Raw genomic sequence first — 26289 nt, 5'->3', positions numbered from 1 at the left:
TCTTTGTTTCTCATTATCACTGCAGACGCTGTTCGTCTAACTAAATCTAATGTGTTTACAGCATAACATCTCCTCCCTTAAGACTATTAAAGTAAAAAGAGGCTCCCCCACATAAACATCCTTTTACAACTGACACCCTCCAGGCAAAAATATCAACACTTTGTCTTTTTTCGAGGAGCTTTTAAAGTTCTAAGGACATACTGTCTAACAAGAAAATAAAGGATAATACAAGTATGGAAGTTAACCTGTTCATTTCTTGATGGCAATAGCAGAAGCCATCACTGTATGCTGTCCTGTAGAGTCATTGCAATATGTGCAGTAGACTGCTAAAATTTGTCATATTGACCGCTGATAATGATAATTGCTACTGGAAAACTATTGGAAGGACCCTTAATGCTATGTTTGGAAGGCACTGCATAGTAAATTTAACTTTTTTTTCCAGTTGCGTTAAATTAACATTTTATCTAGATTTTCCTAATATTGAATTTCTTACCAGTTTAATATCCTGTTATGTTTGTGCTTAGATCAATTATTTGCCCATACGAATTCCAACACTGATACGCTGCTCCACCATAATCACTTTTATAGAGTTTATTTTGTAATCCTTTTTTTAATCCTTTTTTCCCCTCAATGTGGTATACATGACAAAGCTGAGGTATGATAGTTCCTTCTACTTTTGACTTCTACTGGTGACCATGAGGTCAGAGGGCAGATCTGTTTCATTTGTCATTGATCTCATAGAGAGCCCTATTTACTATTTAAGATAACCAGCGTTAAGCAAGTGAATCATATTGTTTTAGATTCGATTTACAAGTGTATTGACATCACAGGACTGTACAGAATTGTCAATGCAAAGCCTAATAATGGACAAAGATTTGTACCGCTAATAACGGGCCCAGTTAGGATAATATGTGTAGAAAAAGAGAGTCGAATTCATTGGAAGTGTCTGAATAATAGCATTACTTAGAGCTATCAATATTCACGTAGTCTAAGAACAATCTTCACTAGACCCAATCTGTTTAATTTGCTGTTTTTTTTAATAAAAATTCTAGACTTGCTGCTGACAAACCGAGGTTGCAGTTAGAATTTTTGTTGTCAGTACAGTCTGTAACAAGTTATTGTTGCATATATAGCACTATTCCTTTCTGGCCTGCTTTGTCAATGCTTGCTGCTTCAGAATGAAATGTCTTTGGTAGGGGGTTGGCAAATCACAAACGAGCAGTGTTCCAGTAAACTAACTAATTAGTAACTAATGCATTTAGGTACATAGGATTCATTTTTGCCTGCTGTTGGTTTAGTACATTTGCTCCAAGAATGTGGGAAGCCACAAAGAAACCTGACGTTTACAGCAATATCTTCTATAATGTTAGACATGCGAGAGTTGAACATATTGCTCTTATTTTTAAATGTAAAAATGTTCTTTCAGATTCAGGTTGTTCGCAGGAAATGTGTCAAACATACTGTATAACTAAATGGTTAATTAAAGAGGGAAAGTGCACTAATTGCTATAATTATGAAATTAAGCAAAAATCCTTGTCAATTTTTAAAGGAGTGAGGCATTTCATTTCAAATAGCCCAAACCAGCTATCTGAAACCCCCTGCTACAGCATCTGTGAGAGCACTTGATAATTTAGCATCACACTTGAAGTTGAAATTTAATTATTTGGTCTTGCAGAAAAAAAGTCATATTTATGAACTCTTATCCTTGCTGAGATCCTTTATCCAAGCTTTATCCTTTATGGAAATGATATTGCCAGAGCCATATATCTCAAATGACCCTTCTCTCTGGAGCAAACCTCATTTTAACTGAACATTAACTTGAGGCTTTCGCAGACCTCCTATTTATCTCCTTAGTATGATGGTAATTTGTGAATACCAGAAGGGACAGAATGAAAAAATCATTTTTTTAATGTGAAAAGGAGGATTTCCACTATGCTTCTTAATTTCCTTTTCAATTAGTTATGTTCTGTCACTCATGTTGGTCAATGGATTTAATTTCAAAGCATGGCGTCCCTTATTTGCATGTTATCTGGCTGTGAGGTGTGGACAGGGATAATCTTTCAGTAGATTAATAATTTGTGCATCCAATTCAAATGCCTTATCAAAAGAATAAATGCCTGTAGCTTCAATATATATATATATATATATATATATATATATATATATATATATATATATATGTTTGTTTTATTTGTGTTACATTCAAAGCTTTGTCGCTAAGCATTTTTCTCTGTATCAGAATCCACCTGGTATTCTCTGAGCCAGTAGAATCATAGTTGGCAACTCTTTTTGAGTAATTCCTGATTCTGTATGATGGAGTGACCTTTCAGGTATCCTGGGCCCACTATTTTGCTAGTTATTTTGGTGTAAGCAGAGTAGATACTTCCGTCTGTCGCACAATTTTCTTGAAAATGGAAACTACTGTAGCAGGAGAACCACTCATATCTGTGTAAATAGCATAAAAAGGTAAGGAAAAGGTGAACCAATAAAAATAAAATTACATGTGCCGCTAACTTACCCTTCAAAGGAAAACTGTGTTTAATGTTCTAGTGATGTACTTAAAATCCATAAGAAACTGGGGACTAATGTTATGATCTAAACAGCACCGGATCTAAAGTGCACCGATGTCAAATCGTACTGTGTTTTGTATTTGCTCATATTAGGACTGAAGTCATTGTATTTTGTATCTTGCTTTTAATTGTACTGTAATTCTTGATATGTATTGTTTGTATACAACTGTAAGTCGCCCTTTGTAAGGGTGTCTGCTAAGAAATAAATAATAATAAAGACCACCATGCTTAAACTCTATATTAATCCTGTAGGTGTTTTTCCCTCATGTTGAGAGAAAACTCAGGAAGCACTATGGCAAGCCAAATTATCATTTAGAGATATCTCAAAATGCATTTCAAGATATCTTAAATTGAACTGCAGATATCTCAAACTAACTCGACTTCAAAATATCTCAAACTCATTTCGAGATATCTCAAATTGAATTTCTGTCTAGTTTGAGATACCTCAAATTGACTTCCTGTGAAAATGTTGTGAATGGACTTTCGGCCCATTTCAAGATATCTCAAACTAGACAGGAAGTCATTTTGAAATTCAATTTGAGATATCTCAAATTCAATTTGAGATATCTTGAAAACAGGGTTAATTTGAGACATCTCAAATTCAATTTGAGATATCTCATTTAAAGCTCCAATTACAGGAGCTTTAAATGAAATATCTCAAATTAATTTTGAGATATCTGAAATTGAATTTGAGATATCTCAAGTTGACTTCCTGTCCAGTTTGAGATATCTCAAACTGAATTTGAGATATCGCGAATTGACTTCCTGTCTAGTTTGAGATATCTTGAAATGGGCCATAAGTCCATTCAAAACATAGAGCATTTTCACAGGAAGTCAGTTTGAGATATCTCAAATTCAATTTGAGATATCTCGAAATGAGTTTGAGATATCTATAAATGATAATTTGGCTTGCATAAAGCATTGCACAATATTGTGTTGAGGCTTCTATCTGAAGCAGAGAATAAAGTAGTAAAGCACTGTCCATGCATAGAAAAAGCTGGGTGTGTTGAAAAACAAGTTCAAATTGTTTTATCTAGGGTACTCAGGAGTTGAGGGTTCAGAACCTCTGTCAACCCAAAAAAACTAAATAAATAAATAAAATAACGTTTGTAGACACTCAAATTGTTCACTATTTCACCTTCAACTCAGTGGAGTTTTGTCTACTGGTACGGACAAAATAATGTTTTTTCACCTTTATTGAAACTTCCATATGCTTTGCAGAAATTAACCTGTCTACTGCCACATTTCATGTCTATCATACCACATACTGCTGAACAACATTCTGCGGACTGAAGTTTAAAGATGCTGTTCAATTTAGAAATACTAAAAGAAACTTTAATTCATTGACACATGTTTCCATTAGAAGTCTTTTTCAATGTTTCAAAATGTTTGTCATTAATTTCTTTTACTATTTCTAAATAATAATGGATGCAAAGTAGGGGGACAGAATGTATAAATCTCTCCTTGTTTTTGTCATTCACAGTGATAATAAAAACTCTGCATGTGGATGGGCTGACAGCTGGGTGAGGAGATTAAGGACACCTCTGCTCTTCTGAAGCTGTCTTCAGACACACTGAACTTTGATCTTTGATGACACTGGATCCCCACTCTTGGCAGGCTTTGTAGGTAGGATATACTTTGCTCTTTAATGCACACCTTTGAAAAGAAAAAAATAAGTCTGGCTTTTGATGTGTCTTTCAAAATGAATGCAGTGTCTGTGAATACACGTTTTATCCAGTCATGTAATAAACATACCTGAAAAAAGAATATGGCTATGAATACAAAAAATCCCATAAGAGCAGGACAGTAGGTGTTCTTACAGTCTTCTCTTTCAGTATCGATCAATATGTTGTCTCGTTGTATCAAAATGTCACTGAATTGAATGTTGGCCATGTCTGTTTACTTGTTTCCAGTTTGTGAACTAATACATCAAACATTTCTCTTGGTATCTCAGTTAGGGTTTTGTCCCCAAGGGGTAACAAAAGTGAATTATAATATTGTACACTTGTTGTTGCTGACAGTACACCTGGCTATTGCTCTTTTATTAGCATTTTTAAATTGTGATAATATTTGCAATATTCAGATTTTCTGTAGATTTGTTACATGGAGCGTAGATATAAAAAAAAATCTACTTTTTCATACAGAGTGAAGAAAGAGACAAGGTTCATTGTACTCTGCTTGTGATCTTTATATTGAATTGTATGAAGCCTAGTGTACATAAGCTCTGAACTTTATTTTAATTGGGATGGTTTTTGGAGCTCATTAAAATAGTTAGATAGACAATGAGAATGAAGTCATCCTAATGTATCCACAGAGTGGGATAGTACAAGTAGTGGAAATGCAAGCCTCCCAACATACTCGCTTAGCCCCACAATGCACAAGCCTTCCATGGTAGGACCATCCACTCAGTAGTGGCAGTCGTCCAATCCTTGGCCTACTCTTTAAATTTAGTCGTCGCCAATTATTTTACCCCGGTTTTCACCCCAGTTTAGCATGCCCAATTATTATCTGTATCCTTGGCTCACCGCTCGCAACCCCCCCGCCAACTCGGGAAACGGAGGCTGGAACACGCGTCCTCCGAAACGTGCTCCTGCCAAGCCATCATTTTTCGCACTGCAGATCCACAGCAATGCCACCAGACCTATAGTGCCAGAGGACAACACAGATCTGGCGGCTCCACTGCAGAACCACAGGCGCCCTATCGGGCGCAGGGGTCGCTGATGCGCGGTGAGCCGTGGATTCCCCTGCCGACCTAAGCCCTCCCTACCCGGGCAGCGCTCAGCCAATTCTGCGCCGCCCCCCAGGAACTCCCGGTCACGGTCGGCTGTGACATAGCCTGGATTCGAACCTGAGACCTCCAGGCTATAGGGCACATCCTGCACTCCGCACGGAGCGCCTTTACTGGATGCGCCACTCGGGAACCCTGGCCTACCCTTTAAAGAGGGCCATCACAAAAACCAAGACCCACACCCAAACTGTGTCATGGTTTATGATGTGACACCATTAACTAATTTCACTAACTGAATTCAAACCCAATAACAAAATAATAAAAGCCACATATCTACCCACCATAACATATTTATAAAAAAAAATAGTAATAATAAAATGTTGTCAAAAATGCCTGAGCTAACCTAATGTTTCAGACATTTTTTCTCACTAATTTAAAGACTTAAATCAAACTCAAAATCAAATACATGCCCTCCTATCTTGTGTTGTTTCTTGAAACTTCTCTGTGGGGAATGTTTTCATGGCAGGTGTCATAATGAAATGTATTATTTAAAAGACTGCCTTTACTGTGTGAAGATAGGATCCTGATGTTTCATTACATGTTCAAAGGTGTTGAAGAAATTGAAAATGTAATTTGTGCCGAGCCATGAAATAGCAGTGTTTGCTTCCTTACTGCAGAACACAAGTAGATACTGTTCTAGATGTGAAAGTTTACTGAAAACATCAAAGAAAATCACGCTTTGTGTTACCGTAATGACGCAGGCGTGAATACAGTGCACGTTTAAGCACTTTGGAAGTAGTCTGCGTGGAGCACATTTTACATTTCATTCATTGGGCACTTCAGTATTGAGAAGTCATTTCTGGCATCCTGCAATAACACCATTTACATTGACCCAAACAAAGAATTATTTGTATCGTATTGATTTATTGTGTTGTATTATTTAATGCCATGTTGTCCTTCAGCTGTTCCATGTTATCCTTCAGGTGACTGTTCATTTTGAAAAAACAGCTGTGACTTTTGAATCCTGTCGTGTAGTTGGCAGTTTTAAATGCTGCCAGGTCTTTATCCAGTAACTGCCACTAAGTTTATCCTCCCACCCCATTAGCTAATAAAGTGATTATCAGCCAATCATTGAATGCTGTAATTCAATTGAATATTTTTTTAATTACTAAACAGAGTAAATGGAGTTGAAAAAGTGCAAAACAAGTAGATAATGAAAAAAACGTAATTAAATAAAGTAATCTCAGGATATACCGTTAGCTTAAAGAGTTGGTACATCTTTTTTTACATTGTAAATCTGAGTATTTGCAATAAAACCCCCCTCAGAATTATTGTAAATATCATAAAAATGTATGGGGACTGTAAATAAATATATAAGAATATGTACTTTGAAGTGACTTACTCAAAAGGTTGTAATGAAGGTCAGAATGGCTTAAGCATACTTGTGTTTATTTAGATATATCTACCCTTTTCCCCCAATGGACTACTAACCTCATGTGCTGTATCTGTGAGAAAGTATTTAAGAGATTTCCAGCAGCAAAATAAAGAATGGTAATAAAAAAGGAGAGACCATTTAGGGCTTTATGGTGAGACTCACTGAAAATGTGATATAAATAGCTCATTTAGTTAATTTTATAGTTGGAACTGTAGGGATACTGTGAAAAATGGGTAGAGGAATACAGTATTACAGTGAAGTTATTTACATAATTCCTTTTGAAAATTAGGTTTAATTAAATTCTCCTAGTGATATCAATACATTTTAGTGAAGCTACAGTATGCAATAATTTACCACTGATTTTTAAGGTTTTCATCAATTTAATCTGTAATTTAATTACCATTTGAGTGAAAACGCATTTTTAGCATCATGAGACTAGTACCATTGATATATATATATATATATACAGTACTGTGCAAAAGTTTTAGGCAGGTGTGAAAAAATGCTGTAAAGTAATAATGCTTTCAAAAATAGACATGTTAATAGTTTATATTTATCAATTAACAAAATGCAAAGTGAGTGAACAGAAGAAAAATCTACATCAAATCAATATTTGGTGTGACCACCCTTTGCCTTCAAAACAGCATCAATTCTTCTAGGTACACTTGCACACAGTTTTTGAAGGAACTCGGCAGGTAGGTTGGCCCAAACATCTTGGAGAACTAACCACAGTTCTTCTGTGGATTTAGGCAGCCTCAGTTGCTTCTCTCTCTGCTTCTCTCTCTTCATGTAATCCCAGACAGACTCAATGATGTTGAGATCAGGGGCCATACCATCACTTCCAGGACTCCTTGTTCTTCTTTACGCTGAAGATAGTTCTTAATGACTTTCGCTGTATGTTTGGTGTCATTGTCATGCTGCAGAATAAATTTGGGGCCAATCAGATGCCTCCCTGATGGTATTGCATGATGGATAAGTATCTGCCTGTACTTCTCAGCATTGAGGAGACCATTAATTCTGACCAAATCCCCAACTCCATTTGCAGAAATGCAGCCCCAAACTTGCAAGGAACCTCCACCATGCTTCACTGTTGCCTGCAGACACTCATTCGTGTACCGCTCTCCAGCCCTTCGGCGAACAAACTGCCTTCTGCTACAGCCAAATATTTCAAATTTTGACTCATCAGTCCAGAGCACCTGCTGCCATTTTTCTGCACCCCAGTTCCTGTGTTTTCGTGCATAGTTGAGTCGCTTGGCCTTGTTTCCACGTCGGAGGTATGGCTTTTTGGCTGCAAGTCTTCCATGAAGGCCACTTCTGACCAGACTTCTCCGGAAAATAGATGGGTGTACCAGGGTCCCACTGTTTTCTGCCAATTCTGAGCTGATGGCACTGCTGGACATCTTCCGATTGCGAAGGGAAGTAAGCATGATGTGTCTTTCATCTGCTGCAGTAAGTTTCCTTGGCCGACCACTGCGTCTACGGTCCTCAATGTTGCCCGTTTCTTTGTGCTTCTTCAAAAGAGCTTGGACAGCACATCTAGAAACCCCTGTCTGCCTTGAAATTTCTGCCTGGGAGAGACCTTGCTGATGCGGTACAACTACCTTGTGTCTTGTTGCTGTGCTCAGTCTTGCCATGGTGTATGACTTTTGACAGTAAACTGTCTTCAGCAACCTCACCTTGTTAGCTGAGTTTGGCTGTTCCTCACCCAGTTTTATTCCTCCTACACAGATGTTTCTGTTTCAGTTAATGATTATGTTTCAACCTACATATTGAATTGATGATCATTAGCACCTGTTTGGTATAATTGTTTAATCATACACCTGACTATATGCCTACAAAATCCCTGACTTTGTGCAAGTGTACCTAGAAGAATTGATGCTGTTTTGAAGGCAAAGGGTGGTCACACCAAATATGGATTTGATTTAGATTTTTCTTCTGTTCACTCACTTTGCATTTAGTTAATTGATAAATATAATCTATTAACATGTCTATTTTTGAAAGCATTCTTACCTTACAGCATTTTTTCACACCTGCCTAAAACTTTTGCACAGTACTGTATATATATATATATATATATATATATATATATATATATATATATATATATATATATATATAAATAGGGGATGAGTAAGTAGATGCAGACATTAGAATGAGATAAAAAAAATTAATTAGAAAAATATTCATATTTAATATTATTTCTTTGCAAGAGTGTGCAGGAGTGAAGGCTGCTATTCATATACCTTCTGCTTATATAGCCTGCTGATTCTCTTTATTCAGAGTCCAGAACACTGGTGATATTTGAATGGATAAACAAGACCACCAGTACTTGTTGTTGAAGTTCCTGTTGAGAAAGTTTCTATTGTAGCTGTTTTTTAGATGTCCGTCCCATAAGTGCATGCTTTGTTTGATGTCAGATTTGGGGCAGAAGAGGCACTTTGCTTACTTTTTAAAAATAAAATCCAATACTCTAAAACAAGAAACTACCAAAACCCTTGTCATATAATAGCTACCCACATGCAGTGTAGTCGTATAGTAGTTTCAACTTTGCCATTTTCATCCACTTTAAATACTGTTAACTCATACTCTCGAAGGACCCTGTAGGTATGAACCTCCAAAAATGTTTCTTTAATGTAACTGGCACCCCGTTTCTTTGATAAAGCTACCTTTAAAAAGATTGAATATTTAAGGTATCAAGGTAAACAGTAAGGTAAACTGTGTATCGCATTTTCTGTCAATGCCCTTTCTCCACCATTAATGATTATTGTTCGGTGAGCAATGAAAGGACAGGCTATAGTGCTGACAAGGGTTTTACTTGTGATTATTTAATATTTCTGTTTAGCGAGTCTGACTGCTAGATCCTTTGTGCTCCTCCGTGTTAGTGAAAGCTGTCTTCTTTATCCAGCTTTAATTATGCATGAAACTGAAACAATGAGACTATAATTGATAGCGGTTCTTTGCATTGCACCCAGCTACCTCCAGACCCTTATCTCTCCCTACACCCCCACTCGACCTCTCCGCTCCGCCTGCACTAGAAGACTGGCTCTACCTCCGCTACGCTCCCCTGCCTCCAGAGCCCGCTCCTTCTCCACCCTTGCTCCGCAGTGGTGGAATGACCTTCCTACAGATGTCAGGACCGCCCAGTCCCTGACCACATTCCGACGCCTCCTTAAGACTCACCTCTTCAAAGAGCACCTGTTGAACTCCTCTGTTTGTATCCTGGGACACTATCACCCTTCATTTAAATGTGCTTTATTTTGCTCTTATCTGCCCCCTATTTTACTGCATTTAATCCTGTACTTCAGAATATTGTAATCTGCCAAGTGTTTAACCTGTAGTATTTTGTATTTAATCATATCCTGATGTAACTACCACTATTTAATCATATCCTGATGTAACTATCGCTATTATCTGCTGTATTATTGAATTGTGGTTTGTCACACTTGTACTTTGCTTGAACAAAAGTCAATGTATTTCTTGCTCTTATTGTATTACTTGTATTGTAACACTTGAAATGTATTTGCTTACGATTGTAAGTCGCCCTGGATAAGGGCGTCTGCTAAGAAATAAATAATAATAATAATAGTAATTGTTTTCAGATGCTGCTTTTATTAGCCTCTCAGTAATCCAACAGAAATTACAATAACTGATATACAGGCACATATAACAATCCAGCTGTTATTGGCTGCACAACACAGCTTTATTTTTTTTTTGCCTTTTTTGTTTACAAGATTCTCCTGGTGAGAAAGATAAGCAGCTAATTCTATTAATGTTGTTATCAAATCAGTAAAATAACAGTGAATCCCCAAATGAGTGACTTTGATTTATTATCCTTTTAAGAAGAGGTGGAGACTGTTATGATAATTTGTAATTGCCACTGAAAAAAAAAGAAGATACATTTGATAAGGGCACGAGTGGCCCATTGTCATTTAGTCAGCTATTACAACACAAAGACTGTTTTTATTGGGGTGGTAAAATTCTGTAATAAATGGTTTCAGATGGGCAAAACTGCTTTTGAAGAATTAAAATTGTAAGCGCACATCATTCATATTCAGAGTTATTTTAATAACATTCACATATTGAAAAGAAATGGTATTCAATTTAGTACCAGCATGTATCACATTTGAAACCTAATACATAGGCTTCAAAGAACGCCTGCCAATACCTTAAACATCCATATTAACACTTTTATTTATACAAAAAGGCACCGCAGCATGAAAAGGCCTATCTGTCTAAGCTACAAGGTCAAAAGCTATTGAATTATATTACAAATCATTTTCTTCCTTTGTATTATGAAAGGGAGATTTTTTTTTTTTTTACTCATTGATACCTCTGACATTTTCGGTGGTATGTATGGCATTTTTGGAAAATGTCTAAGATGGTGGCAAATCATTGAAAGCTGGGTAGAACAGCTAAAGTGCCTGTAGTGCCTTTCTTCACATCATTTAAAATTGCCTGATTCTTAACCAAACTGCTTTTGACTACTGGTTTTAAAGGGCCATGAAGGACCCTGGGTCGCTCAGCTGGTAAAAGACATGGTCGTCTTTTGTTGCAATTACAATATATAGATATTTTGCCTAAGAGAAAAGCTAGTTGCAGTTTTACATTTTGTAGGGGCATTGAAGTCTGAATAACCCTATTTAAAGTACTGCTTCTTCTGTCGTGTGCAGTACAAATGCAATTATTTTTGGGGTCACGCTGGTAGAGGTCAATTGTTAAATCTATAAATGCAAGAAAAGGATGGGAGCCAAATGCTGTTTTCAATATTGTTTCTCTACCTCAATTGATATTATTTCTCTTTTCATTCCTAAACAACAATTAAGCTGCTACCAGGCATTTTCTATTGGATTCCTGTTTGGACTATAGGCATCTTCTTGGAAAACATTGGTGTGTCAAGCTTTTCTTCAATAATGAGATGGCTGTCCTCACAGGAGGCCAATATTTTAGGAGATGGCATCATTTGTAACATAGCCAGAAATTATTGCATCTGGGGAAAAAGCAAATAGAATTCCAGTTCTTCAGTCTAAAGCCTGCTGGTGGCAAACTAAAAAAAAAAAAATCTGAGGACGATACATTTTGGGGTCACAAATGTTACAATACATGGCTCTTGGTTGGTAGACCACAAAATTAAGTCAATATTTTAATAGTTGTATTTTTCATTTATTTAACAGTCAAGACATTGTATTGTTATCCAGTCGTGTTTTTGTGACACTTAATGGTGGAAATATGTGTTACCATGAATTGATTGGTATTTAGTAAGGAAGTGATTGCATCTATTTAGTAGTCTGTTTCATTACCTAATCAAGCTCTGTAGGATTGTCTAATTGACTAATTAGTTGATGCCATGATTAATTGCACAACAGTTTTAAGCTATCAAAATGAACATTTTTATAGCTATGTATAACTGTGATACAGTAATAGGAAAACAAATGTATGTCATTATAATGTTCAACATAAATAATATGAATATTTTTCACTGGTAGCTACAGCAGATTTCTTCAAATATGGTGTGCTCCACTCTGAAATGACCAAATGTGTTTTTTTTTTGTTTTGTTTTTTGCCCAATATGTAGCCCCTTACTGCTCATTCGAGACAGTAAAGGCTGTCCTTCAAAACCAGCTGCCTCTAGTCAATTCATTTGTCCTTGAGTCTTTAGACTGGCATAATGCTTTCCTTTCAAACACCTAAGGCTTTTGTGCATTTTTTCACATCCTTTAACATCAACCCCTCTCTTTTTTTTCCTTAGATCTGTTTCACAAGTCTTTATTTTTAGCTACACTACATTTTCCTTTCCCAGATATCATGGACAAATCTAGCCAGGATCTCAGTTTTGTCTGGAGATGAGTTGTATACTGTCTGTGGTGCCACTTCACTGGCCAATGTTCAAGCTTCTGGTTTCAATAATGTTCCAAACCCTTAAGCTGAGTCGGTTTAACTTTGATTCAACAGAACTTCTGCTCCACTGTTACAATTTATGATTTTGCCAAAGTGCTTCAAGGAATTATTTGACTCTACAGATTGCAGACTGCAGTGCTAAAGCAGTTGTAATCAATGCCCATAGATTGCTTTTGACATATGTAGATGAATTGGTCTTCTATGCGACTGTTCTTTTATGGAACTATTATATGTGTGGTTCGAGCAAAAGATTGAATTTGTATTTCATATTTCTATGAGGGTTCATATTACCTATACTTGACTGAACTGTTCAATTAAAAGAAGAAAAAATAGAATTGAACTTACCCAAGCATGGTAGGTTTTTAAATCACCAAATGTATCATGATGTTTTGCTTAACAGTTCAATCCATGGGGGAATTATTATGTGTTACTAGACATTCTCACTGAAAAATAGGAAGGATTTAAAAAATATATATTTATGCAGGCTTTTCTTTGCCAGACCCATGCCATGGTGCCTAGATATATCTTAAGGCAATCCACAAGCTTAAAATGAACATTTTAAAGACTAAGCATAAACTAGAGTTAGAAAAACTCCCTACCTCACTTTCTGTCTATCTTATATTTCTGTTATTGCAATACTGTTATTTAACCTGTTTTCAAATACCGGTAGTCTCTCTGTGTCTCGTTTCAAAGTGACATTACCATTAACACTGGCAGGGAATACATTGTAATAATGCCAGCAGTTCCAGATGTAGTGGTACCCAGAAATCAAGGGAAATGACTTCCCTGGGGAGCTGAGAGCTGTTAGGTAAGCAGGAAAGTGGGGCCACAGCTGTAAGGACAAGCCCCTTAAGACATGGCTGTATATGAATTGCCCATTGAAGTCATTGGTGGTTATCACGCTTCCATTGCTTGATAACAGAAAATCTGCAGGTGAACAGGTTAAAGCTCAGTAACAGCTCATTAGTTATACATGCAAATGAGACATGGTTCATAGTGGGTGCCTCTTGTCGAGAGGATAGTTCTTAGCTTTGCCTTGTTTCTGTAACTGGGCTAAGGGCTAAAGATTTCACTGAGATTGGGGGAGGTCCATGGAGGAGCACCATTTGTTTGGCACAGAAGCAATATTCCCCTGTTGATTGCTGTACGCTGCCATGTGATGCTCTTCCTAGTGCAGGAAAAAAATAACCATCTCCTTTATGAGCTTCACTGCTGAGTCCCTGCCTGCATTTTCACTTCCATCTCTGTGCATTAGGTGCTGTTGTCTGGGCTGTTGTCTGTTAGGACACTCCCTAAACCACATTAACCTTAATTCAAGACAATATATAGTATACCACATTGAACAGCTATATAATATAAGCATTGATTTAAAAAAAAAAAAAAAAAAATTATGGAATTTTTTTCCCAGTGTGCATAAACGTCTAATGTTTAAGCTGTGTGGCACCGAGGCTACAGGAATATACCATATTGTCCGTGGTCAGACAGTAAGTCAGTTTTTGAGCATCCATTTACTTTACACAGTCGCCACTTACCAGTTGAATCTTATTTGCATTAAACCTTTGGAGCCAAGAAACTCTTATACTCTGGACATTTGCTCAAATGATTATATTTGTAGTTTTTGAGTGGAATGCTGATAGAGTGATAACAAAATCAGACTGAAAAAAAATATATAAAATGCACAAGATGAATAAGACTCCAGTATAAAATCTTCCATGGTTGTGTTGCGCAGTTCTAAATCCTTTGGGATTTTGAGTTATACTGTGAAATGAAATGCACTGTAGATGTTCAGTAGCAAAACAAACTTAAAAGGTTGGAAAAGACCAAGGGACACAGTTACATTTTTAATGTTCTCAGCTAGACTGTGCATTTCCTGTGGGGAGCATAACTGAGGCCTGTCCACTTTATAAATGGCTCATAAGGTTTTAGACCATGATAAGGAGGCTGGGAAAAAAATATTTGTCTTGTCCACATATGTATATTAGTGAACAGCAGCTCAGTTTGGTTGTCTTACAAAGCTATGTAAGATCTTTAGAAGCTTGTTGCATTTGAAAGCTGTCTCCGCTCACTGCGAATGTCATGTGGAGAATGCTGGTATGATATAAAAAAAAAAAGTGATTCATGGATTTCTGTTGAAAAAGTTGATAAAGTGTGTCTTTCTCTGCTGATAAAGTTAATATCACAAAGTCAAATCACTGCCGTGAGCATCTATACAATTAAAAAGAAGGGCCTGATTTTATAAATCATTTATGAAAACCTGTGCATCTAAAGCAAATAGATCTGTCAAATAACAAACTCTTTATTTTCTTATACAGAATGCTGCAACTTATAAACCATAATAATAAATAGCGTGACACACAGGATTTCTGTTTTAGAAACATTTCAACCATGCGTCTTTTATTCAGCTGGTCTGAGATTCTGAGCCCCACCATGTGTAATAGATATATTCCCTTCAGCTTGCAGTGTTTTTAGGGCAAAGGTGTTTCCAACCTCAGACTGCATCATGTATTCCAGTATCTGCAGCCATGACCATACACAGACAGTGTCATCATAGCATCTGCACTGTGGCTTCCGAAAAATGCATTGCTTGGAAAATTTAATAGGAACCTATAGAGGCATCGGTTCTACTCCTACTTTGAGAAAGGACCCAATAAATCATGACTTTGTTTGTTATTTGCAAAAATGAAAGCAGCATTTAAGTATATGGTGTCTCGTGTTGCCTGGCTGAAGTAAGGCTTTCTTTGATATTTCTACCATCCCCATATGTGATCACCTGACTCACTCCACACTTGGAGATGTTGTAGTCTGGCTCTTGTGGTGCAATAGGAATTTAAGGTTTCATACTGGTGCTGTGTAATTTCAGAAGTCTGGCGCAATCATACATCAAGCTTTGTATTTCTGTAAAGTAATTTGGGTCATGCTGACCAAGTATTTTGATGCCTGTGTCTCACTAGAAGCTGAATTAATTAATGCATCTGCTTTGGATTAATTAGGATCACTGATAATTAGCCCTCAAGGTTTCTACCACAAAGAGTTGATCATTTTTTTGCCTCAAAGTGAAAAAAGTAAGAATAATTTATAAAGCCACCTTCTTTTAATCTTTGTTCTTTGATGAGAACATTTAACATACTTTTTAATTGAGATTAAACTAATTCACAAAACTTTTACCATCTGTTTTTATTTTGAATATATATATATATAATTCCTTGTTACAGTTAAAAAAAATGACGTGTGAAATAATGGTATGTTCCATTCCCTTGGCTGCCCAAATTCAGTCCGGTTTTTCGGTTTTAAACTTTCGTTTCAGTTTTACAAAAAAACAATTGGATGTCAAAACAGCTGTTTTATCACAGGTCATAGTAAGAAACATAAAGTTATCTGAAGGCACTCCTAACTAATTCAATCCCAATTTCCCTTATGTCTTATATTTGAACTTAGTACAATCTCTATCTTGCACAGTGAGATTGTTTGTTAGGCAGACAAAAAAGCTATTTACTGTATGGGCTACTGCCTATCGTATGTATTCTCACAGACAATATAATTCCTCCTACACTGTGACATTCCTTGTTGTGCAGATCATTAATTTCCTAAATGTCTATTTACCAATACTACTGCATGATTTAATGAGCAGACAACTTGAAAGTGTGATACAGGGTTTAAAAGTGAGGCAATGCAATAGATTTTAAAACATGGTTGTAGGGCTCCCGAGTGGTGCATCCGGTAAAGGCACTCCGCGTGGAGTGCAGGATGCGCCCTAAAGCCTGGAGGTCTATTCCACTGCCGGCCGTGGACGCAAGCGGCCCAAGGCTGCGTCGCTCTGAGGTAGCTGCATGGCGGGGCTGCAAAGTGAAAAGAAGTGGACTGTTATTTATTATTATTTATTTCATAGCAGACGGCCTTATCCAGGGCGACTTACAATCGTAAGCAAATACATTTGAAGTATTACAGTACAAGTAATAATACAATTTTGACTGTTGACGGCACACGACATGTGTGTTTGTCTTCATCTCTCCTGAGTCAGCGCGATGGTTGCAGTGGTGAGCCAGGCTTACGAATTGGGCACTTCAAATTGGGGAGAAAATGGGGTAAAATACAATTGGTGATTCCAAATTTATTTAAAAAAAAAACATGGTTGTCCTTTAAAACCATAGAATAACATGTTGAATAGCATTTTCTTCTCTGACAATGAAAACCATCCTGCTAATAACGCAAGATTGTTTTACCCCTGGAGCCTGTAGTGAATTATTTTTTCAGCTATATCCTTAAGCTGGTTTCCCCCCCCCCCCCCCCCCCCCTTTAATTGTGGATCAATATTTTTAATTGTGTTTCTGTATTTTGGCACTAGTTACTATCTGTCCACAGAGGTCTATATTTGAAGTTGCTAAATTGAATACACTGTTTGAGCTGGGGTTGGGTTGGAAGATATATTATGAAAGTCATGAAGTAAATCATATCTTAGTTTAAATGTGACTATTCATTTAATTTGATATAATCTAGCCACTGTAACAATATAAGTGGAGTCAATATATTAGCTGTACTTAGCTTACACCCCCAATTCAACACACATGGAAGTTGGCTTCTACATTCTGTGCATTAAAACACACATAACCTGCCATGGTACTTTTTTTCTTGCTTATTTTTGGAGAAAGTCATTTGTCTGTCACATTTCCAGTCATCTACTCTATTTCCATTACTGTACAGTTTGCTCAGTATAATATGACAGTAATGTGCTAAATGTAGTATTTCATAAATGCAATGTTATTTACAGGTGTCAATAAAATACTGTATCTTTTTTTGAATTTTAAATTCCAATGTTTTACTGTACATCCCTCTATGAAGGCTCATTGCCTTATTTAGTATCCATAGTTTAAGTTTTAGAGATTCAATTTCAGTCAGTCATTTGTTTTTTAAAAGAAAATAATAAGCGAGAGTCTATCGTCGGAGTGCTTGTGCAGCAATAGAACTTCAGGCTTTTAACACAACACTAATTAATACTCCTTTCAGTATCCACCAATGTGCATGATAACTCATACTTTGTACCACATTCCTGCGTGATATAAAATATGGATATGCTTATGAAAAGATGTTTTCCCTCATTTCTTGTCTTCTAGGATGCATTCAAGGGGAACAAATTAGGTATTTAGTGCAGGATGCAGGATATGTCTACCCAGTTTGTTTTGTAAGAATTGTTGACGAGGAAACCAAATATCCTCAGACAGGCGCTCAGCCTATAGTCTCATCACACTGTCATTTTGGTTGCTGATAACGGGAGATCAAAAATCATAAATCAAAGGTTAAATTTAACAGTAATATCAGAGTACCAGTTAACTGCCTTGATAAGCATTCCCATTACAGTACCTTTGAAATAATATAATAAATAGCTCTACAATACAGTGTACATTTCTGATGGAAGTAAATAAATGGTTGCAACATTTACACACTGTGGTTGTTCTAAAGAGAGCACTGCTGCGCATTCATTACTAATACAGGAGTTCCACCATTCTCTCAAATTCTACTTAGATATACTGCCTTGAAATAATTCTAGTAAATCTTACTTAATATGTATTACTATTACTTTGCGTGGAGGGATGTTGCAGTGTGTTCTGGGAGTTAGAGGTCTAATACACATTTGCCATAATGTGCCTGTCTATAACATAGTACAATGTGAGACATGTGCTGTGATGGTTATACACTGCATATATTACAGAGGTTGGATTTACTGGAATTATTTATTTCGCCAGGATTCTCCAGGATTCAATTTTAATTATGGCAGTAGCAGTTTAAAAAGTACCAATTAACAATAATTCTAAGGCTGCATGTTTTTGTTTGTTTGTTTTTACTTTATAAACACACTATAAGGATAGCAAAATGTAATCATAGGGCTGATCCTTAAAATTATCTTTAAAAACAACCTCCTAATTTTAACATTAAGATGTTTTTAACAGTGAAAATATTTTCAGTGCATATTTACACAGTGGGTGACACAGAGGCCAAATTGAACTTAAGGACCTCATTATCCCATTCATAGTCCCCCTTTAAACATGTACTGTGTTTTAATATGGTAAATTCGTGGCCCCACAGGACCGTGTTATGATGAGGCTGAAGTACAATGTACTATTTGCATTTAGATTACATGTATACATTTTACCTTGGATGCAATCTAAATGTTCTGTTTTGGGGTTCAAGCCAACAGAAACTGCTCAGATTAATAGTGATAATTCACTTTTATATGTGGTCATTTTTATATGCTGTACAAATTACAAATCAGAGAAAGACAGATAATACCAGAAAGATGGAAAATATTGAAGATTGTGTGTGAAATAATGTCTGCAGACTTTCTGTTCTGATGCCCCAGGGCCCTAGGGCTCAGCAGCAGTGTGTGTTATTATGACTAGCAAGGCAGTATCTGTTTAATGGATTGGGTAGCCAGACGTATGGGATGATTAATTGGCATAGGGGAAGATTATTCCATGATTAGAGATTTAATAAGATCAGTGAAAAATGCATGTAGAGTATTATTCCTCAGTTTATAAAAGGGACAAACTGGAATACAATCCAGCTCATTATTCTGCATATTTAGAACTACAGGCATTATTATTATTATTATTATTATTATTATTATTATTATTATTATTATTAGTTTTATTTTTTCAATACATTTCCTGGGAATTACATTTTTCAAGTTTATTTAAAAAAAAATTATAACCAGAATCATATTGGTAGAAAAAACTGAAACAAGGAAAGTTCTGAAACTTTAAATTCGGTGTATAATAAACTTACACTTTTTCTATTTCTACTTGTTGCTGTATAAAAAAAATAAAAGCACACATTGCCACTGAATGACAAACCTTACTATTTGCCAATTAAGGACAAACAAAATAATAAGGGGGGGGGGGGGCTTCCCTACTAAAGTTACATAATTCAGGGAATATTAGTCATATGTCACCATATTTTTGCCATGAAATATCCAATGTGGCAACATAATGTTATCTAAGGTCTGCACATGCTTGTGTACTGTATGTATGTGAGATATGCAGTTCACAGTAAACTATGTGCACACCTACCCCCAACAGATACATCATTTAGGCCTATATAGCTTTCTAAAATAATGAATGGCCCTTCCTTTCTATATCCCCTAAATAGCTAAGACCTAATTAAAGTGCAGTTTAATCACTGCCCTGTGTATGAGTGGCTTGATAACGAATTGCCATGTCAAACACCTGCTGACTTTCAAATAATGTTAAAACCCCATGACCTGCCTTCAGTTTTTGTTAAGTGGTATTACTTTTCGACATAGGAACAGTAATTATCATGCAATCGCACAGCCACATATTCAGGAAGATGAGATAGTGTCGGTGCACCATAGTAATAAATATTACAGTGGAAACAGAACAAAATACAAAATAACCCCTGTAAAAGTTAACTGGTATGTCATGGTCAAAGTATAAGGAAGTGTAGTAAAGCCTAGTAAAATCATAGGGAAAGCATGATGAATTAATCATGTATTTAACTAGAGACTGTTGAGAACAAATTCTCATTTTCCAAGGTGACCAGGCTGGGAGTAACACAAAGCTGCAGTTGCTGTAACAAGAATCACAGTCAAGCACATCTGATAAAAACAGTACCCAACAAAACAAACACAAATCACAAAAAGTACAAAACATTTGTTTCCTGATGCTGGCTGTGGCAGGGACTGTTTCTCCTTAGGTCAAGGGATCAGAGGATGCCCACTGAACCTTCAGTTCTCATAAGCAGGGGGGCAATTTCTGCGATGAGGGGAAAAAATAAATGGACATTTTAAATAATAAAAATGATAAAAAGAATGTAACATAAATATTAGTATTTAAATACTTTGCACTTTAATGTTTGTTTTGTGTGTGCCTAAAGAATAGTCTAAAACAATAAAATCAACCACTACAATGTTTCATCAGATTTCATTTCGAAACATTTGGCTTTACAGTAGTTTCTGTGATTTACTGGGTTACACAAGTAACCTGAGAGGTTAAGTGCATTAGAATAGGTGAATTAGTTTGTGTGCAGCTTTTCTGAAACTGAAAATATGTCTAAGTTAACAGGCTTCACCATTTTTTTTTTAAAAACTAATTTAGTATGTAGTTGTTAGTGAATGTTTCATGTGTGTCAGAGCTCCAAAAGAATACAAGATTTTTCCTCTTCTGTGTTAACTTGATGTTTTAGTCGCACATTCAATCAATAGTTAGTTTGGGATGTCTCAGGACATTTCTCTAAACTTACTGCTTACATAGAAAACAGCAGTTTGGGGTTTTGATTGACTGGTGAACACATGTGGCGATTGGCTTTGCAGTAAGGAAAATATAGTGCAATTCGGGACTTTCTTCAATAGATTGTTGAACTGTAAGAAATAATCACATAAAACATTGAACAAATGCAGTACTGCATTGACATTTCATGATCAGCTCTTTAAAATAACATATGATGCTATCCAGCTTTTCATCTTTGCTGATTTAAAAGTGCCAGTGTGAATGTCTCACACAAGCCCGTCAGAGAAGCTTTATATATTGCCCTGTTAATCACTCTTTTTGATCAGCCATACAGTCAATGTGTAGACAGTTAATCTTCTAATTCGTCTAGTCTTACCAATTAGCTTTATTTTGGTTTAGCGTAAGCCTGTCAAAGGACACCTAAACCTGTGTCTGCTGATTATCCTGTAAAGCGGTACCCTTCTATACAAGCACCTTCAGAAGCTTCTGATGTGAACAGTGGCTAGTTTAACTTTCCCATGAACATATACTTGAATACAACACAGAAGTTCTTGCACAGTATAGGCAAGGTGTTTTACACTTCATAAAATATTGACAGCTATCTGCTACCATGGGTATAAGGAACAGTACTCATTTACATGGTCAATGATTAGAAGAAAATGTCAAGATTAAATCACTGATATCAAGAAATATATTGTATTGTGACAGGGTATGCAAGTATTACTGTACCTGCAGTGTATCTTTAATTGGAATGAATGTGAATGAAGCATACTACAAATTAAAATTATTAGCTATCGTTTTGTTAACAGAACCAGTGAAATCATGAGAAAGCTAGGAAAAGCATACAAATATAATCCTGAACACATGTTTTCTGCCATTTGAAAAATATGTACAGTGATGTTACTGTTCTGTATAAGGATTTCAGGGTTTTTATTATTTTTTTGTTTTAAAGAGCTTTGCAAAACGGTTGGGGAATGTAAGAAACATCCTAAACACATTTTGACATTCTGGAAGAGTTCATTACTATTGTCAAGAGTATTACCAGTCTTTCCAGGAACATGAAGTACTATTCCTCTAATGAAGGTATTCAATCAAGTTTCCAGTTAGTTTCATTGCTTCACTGGGATTTCTTCAGGAAGTGCAGTCAGTAACCCCATGGTCTTACCAAAATGAAATAAACTTGGTTTTGAGACTTGTACATGTTTTTGGTGAATATAATATTAGAATGTGTTGATCAGACCATTATGCAAGTGAAATAAACACTTTTATACATTTCAGAAAACTGCATTATATGTAACTGTAGCAGGGCGGTAGTAAGCCCTGCTGTTTTAAATGTATTTCTTTATTTTAGAACGGGGTCTCCCCCTCTGCACCTGTGCAGTGTTATTTTGTATTTGCTTTGTGTTTTATGATTTAGTTGTATTTATTGATGGCGAAGCGCCGTGTGTTTATTATTGTTTTTATTTTAAAACGTGTTCTGGAATAAATTAAAATCCTCGTGCAGAAGGTGGCCATCTCCTGAATTAATTAAGTGATTAATTTATTGCTAAATCGGGAGATGGTCACCTGCATAAAAGCCTGCAGTTCTCTACCCTCGGGGTGGGGTGTATGAGAGGAGCAGAGAGAGTGAGGAGAGAGAAAACGAAACTTAGTTAAATACAGGAACAGTGACAGCAGTTGCCCAGCCTGACCTGTGTTGTTTTTATTATTTTGTGTTCGTGATTTGTTTTATTTAAAATATTTATTTTGCTCTGCGAGCACAGTGTGTTTTTGTTTAAACCTTTTATTTTATTTTTGGATTATTTAAATAAACGGCACTGCCGCGTCTTTTGTTTTGAATCTGCAGTTTGGTGTCAGAGTTCTTCCCTTCCTGCTTCTGCCTTGACGTCACCGCCCAGCCACCCTGTCACAGTAACCTTAATTATTTTTTCTTAAATCCTTTCAGGTTTTTATAGAAAATTTGTAAATGTTCTTACTACAGTTTTTAACTTTCCCTGTAATTCCTTTTTAATAAAGGCCAGCTTGTAACAAGTATTGGATTTGGCCCTCTATCGTTAAAAAAAAAAAATGCATTGCATGCAACAAAGAATCTGTACGTCAACCTAATGATTGTCACAAAGATGATGCTGCACATTTCGTAGTGTTATCTAAGGGGTTCCACTGTGAAAGTGTGCCACAAGAGTAAACACACATAAGGACAGGAAAGGGTAAAGAAATGAGTTGGAGCCTTATTGTGAACACACCTAAAAAAACAAGAACTAAAAACTACAAACATGCACCCGGGAGCTGAAGGGTGTTAATAAAGGGACTGAATAATGTTTGCTCACATTTTCCCACTTGTATTGGTGTGGGAATCTCAAAGACGTTTCCTGTTTATAGTTGAGAGGATGTTGCATGTCAATTATCTAGGTTACTGGGCTACAACAGTATTATCCAGCCGTATTATCCCATAGAAGGAGTTGTTGATTCTGGCGGTGGTGCCGGGTGGAATTCAGATGACCAGCAAGATCAAAATGGTTATGCAATCCACTTGTCGGGTGTGCTTGACATACCATTCCATCAAGGCCTGTCTGCCATTTTGAACTGGGTCATGTGGTGAGGTAACACATGTTTTCTTTTCTTCATGGTATACACAAGACGTGGGCAAAAGATGGTTCTCATTCCTTGAACATAATTTATTAAGTATCTATAAAGTACTGTGTTTGTAAAGGACATAGTTGGGGAGGGAGGGCTGATATTGACTGTTGTGAAATTTGTGGTCCCACAATGTGACTTTTTGCAGTTTGTTTATTGAGCTTTGCAATAATGGAAGATCGTGTCATTAACTTCCAGCAAAGGTGACTATCAGAGCACAGGAGCAATAGTCGAACTCATGCATAATCACTGAAAATAAAATAAATGAACATGTGCACCTTCCTTGTTTGGCTTTCCTGAACTCATTTATTTCTTCCATTTTTCATTTGAATACTTAAATTAGGTTTCAAATGTATTTTGTATGTTATTTTTATCTGAGTGCAATATCAGTTTATCCATATAAATACAGCATTTTCTTTTTTCTGGTACACACTTGTTTGCTGTTTTTGAAGAAGAATCCAATTAAGAAGTGCTGTTCTAATAATTAGATCTTGCAGCTACAGTACAAGGTCTGTCACTCAGAACAAACAACACTGCATTTGAAATACAGTGTAGATGCAGAACATGCCAGGGGAAGAAACTTGCTGGTGTGTGTTTTTTACCTTTAGGTTTGTAGACATTAATTATTTAGAAGCTCACTGTCAGTGCTTCATTTACATTCAAAAGTCAATCAGCATTCTGTTTGAAGACAACATGTTTTTTATTGTTTGTGATAAATATTTTATTAGGTTGCTAAAATACAAACAAAACAAGAAACAAGCAAAACAGCAAGATGCAAAGTATAAACTATATATCACTGTGTGCTTAAACATTCTCAATATGAAGTACAAAAATGCCTGTCTGGATGGAGACACCAGTGAAGGTGTATGCCATGGCTGAGTACATTTCTGGTGAGACTTTGTGTTGCTGCAGTCAGGCTAGCCAGTTCTGTAAAGAAAAGGAACACACCAGAGACATGTCCCAGAAGACAGAGACACTGCTGTTCCAACAAGGGCAAATTAACCAATTTTGGCCCAGAAATTTGCGTCCACAAGCTCCTACAGGCACTTATTGCGAGACAGATGAGAAGATAATTTCAATTGAAAGAGTCTAGTGGGTGTTTTGGGCAAGAAGGATATTCTCACATATATGGACTTTAAACATCTCAACTCCCAACTGATTTTCACTGAAGATCATTAATGGGATTACAGCAGGTTGCAACCACATTTCAGTTCTATCAAAAGAAAAAAAACATTGCATAGTAATTTAATAAGAAACTATAATTAACAGGGAAATACTAGTTCAGCGAAAGGAAAAGAGGCATATTCAATCAATTTATACAAAATCAAGAAACTAACCCACAGAAGAATTAAGAAGGACGTTGGCGAACAGAGATGGTAACATCAGAAGCTTGATGCCATCTTGCCTTAAAACAAAATTGTGTCATATATGGCAGAGCAATTATAGGTTTGATCCATAAGAAAAATCAATGAAACTACTACTGGCTGTAAAAGATTCAAGTACTGTATGCAAATGTAATACCTATGACAATTGGGTTATGAGCTAATTCCTCTGAGAATGTGGGTTTCTCGAACTGCAAAGGGAAGTGTAGTAAAAAAGAAATAAATTAAAGTGGGTAAAGGAGAGACGTAGCCTTTTGAGTTTAATAATCAAGAAGATAAAAGACTCCCTGAGTAAACGTCAAACAAGACACAAGAAGACATTAATAAAAAGAAAGGAACAGAAGTCAGATAAGCAGCTGTTGGGGAAAGAATATTTCATGTCTAAAAAAAAAAAAAAAAAAAAAAAAAAAGGACAGCTGGAAGGGATTAAAAAAAGATATTTTGCATACTTGCATACAGTTAATGGTAGTGTTCTTGAATATAAGGATCTTGTAAGCAAACACAAATTATTCTGAGTGACCTTAATCTGAAGGTGTTCTGTGTCTCTCTGTCAGCTAAAGCACAAATAGAAAGGGAATATGAAATTATTTTTTTGAACTTTCTTTTTTATCTGAAGGAACCAAATGTAAACTGTGGCTCGATGTCATATCCACCCGAGGAGGATAGATCAACCTAACTGTTGAACAACTCTTAACAACATAATTTAATACATTTAAACTGACGCGCACTTCAATGAAATATGCAAATTTCAAAGCAACACATGTTAGCAAACACAAGGTTAAAGAAATCTCTATATGCGAGTCTTACTTTTTAATCTTGTTCTTCCTTGGTCATTTCACCGTCTAAGTAAAATTCTCCACACCCTTTCAACGCCACCTTTTCTCTCATTCACCAACCAACTGCTTCCCCTATTGACTGTCATGCTTTGCAGATACTCTGGGCGAAACTAGACTCTGTGCATGTTTTATTTTTAAATAGTGCCTGTGAGACCTATCTAGCAAATGGAAGTGCACAATATGTGAGATTAATGGAATTATTTCATTCGATTTAACCATCTTAAAGACATTATGATCGGACAGCACTAGGTAACTGAAATAGATCTCACTGCTTTTGGCAGGAAGACATTAAACTTTGTGATAAGCACACATAGCATATATGATACAATATGTTAAAATCACAGCTAGCATAAGGCCAGTGTTTTAATTTGACTGGTAGTAACACCAGTTTGCTTCATGTCTGCAGTTTGAAAAGTGGGTTCATTCTCCTATTTACAGTAAAATAAAAGTTTTTTTTCTCCTTTTTGGGTCCTTGCTATTTTTAACAGTAACATATAAATCTCCACTCCAGTAAACTCCAACAAATCCCATAAGTAGACCTCAAAACTAATATCGGTATAGCTATAAAGTAT

The 26289-nt window shown here is 36.2% G+C and overlaps 1 protein-coding gene across 5 annotated transcripts in view; it reads left to right on the top strand.

Moving 5' to 3' along the window:
• LOC117415491 (glucoside xylosyltransferase 1-like) overlaps positions 1-26289 on the top strand; it is a 231337-nt gene that overhangs the window by 27494 nt on the left and 177554 nt on the right. For 2 of the 5 annotated variants that reach the window (XM_059027495.1, XM_059027494.1), the window contains exon 9: positions 4054-4196. In XM_059027495.1, coding sequence (XP_058883478.1) covers positions 4054-4126 — 73 coding nt within the window. In that variant the 3' untranslated portion in view covers positions 4127-4196. Of the gene's footprint in view, positions 1-4053; positions 4197-9705; positions 10389-26289 lie in introns of those variants that run through there. The other 3 variants (XM_034025938.3, XM_034025939.3, XM_059027496.1) reach the window with 3 other exon arrangements.

The sequence above is a fragment of the Acipenser ruthenus genome, chromosome 7 (genome assembly GCF_902713425.1).
Source record: "Acipenser ruthenus chromosome 7, fAciRut3.2 maternal haplotype, whole genome shotgun sequence".
Lineage (NCBI taxonomy): Eukaryota > Metazoa > Chordata > Actinopteri > Acipenseriformes > Acipenseridae > Acipenser > Acipenser ruthenus.
This window is presented reverse-complemented; position numbering and strand designations above follow the sequence as displayed.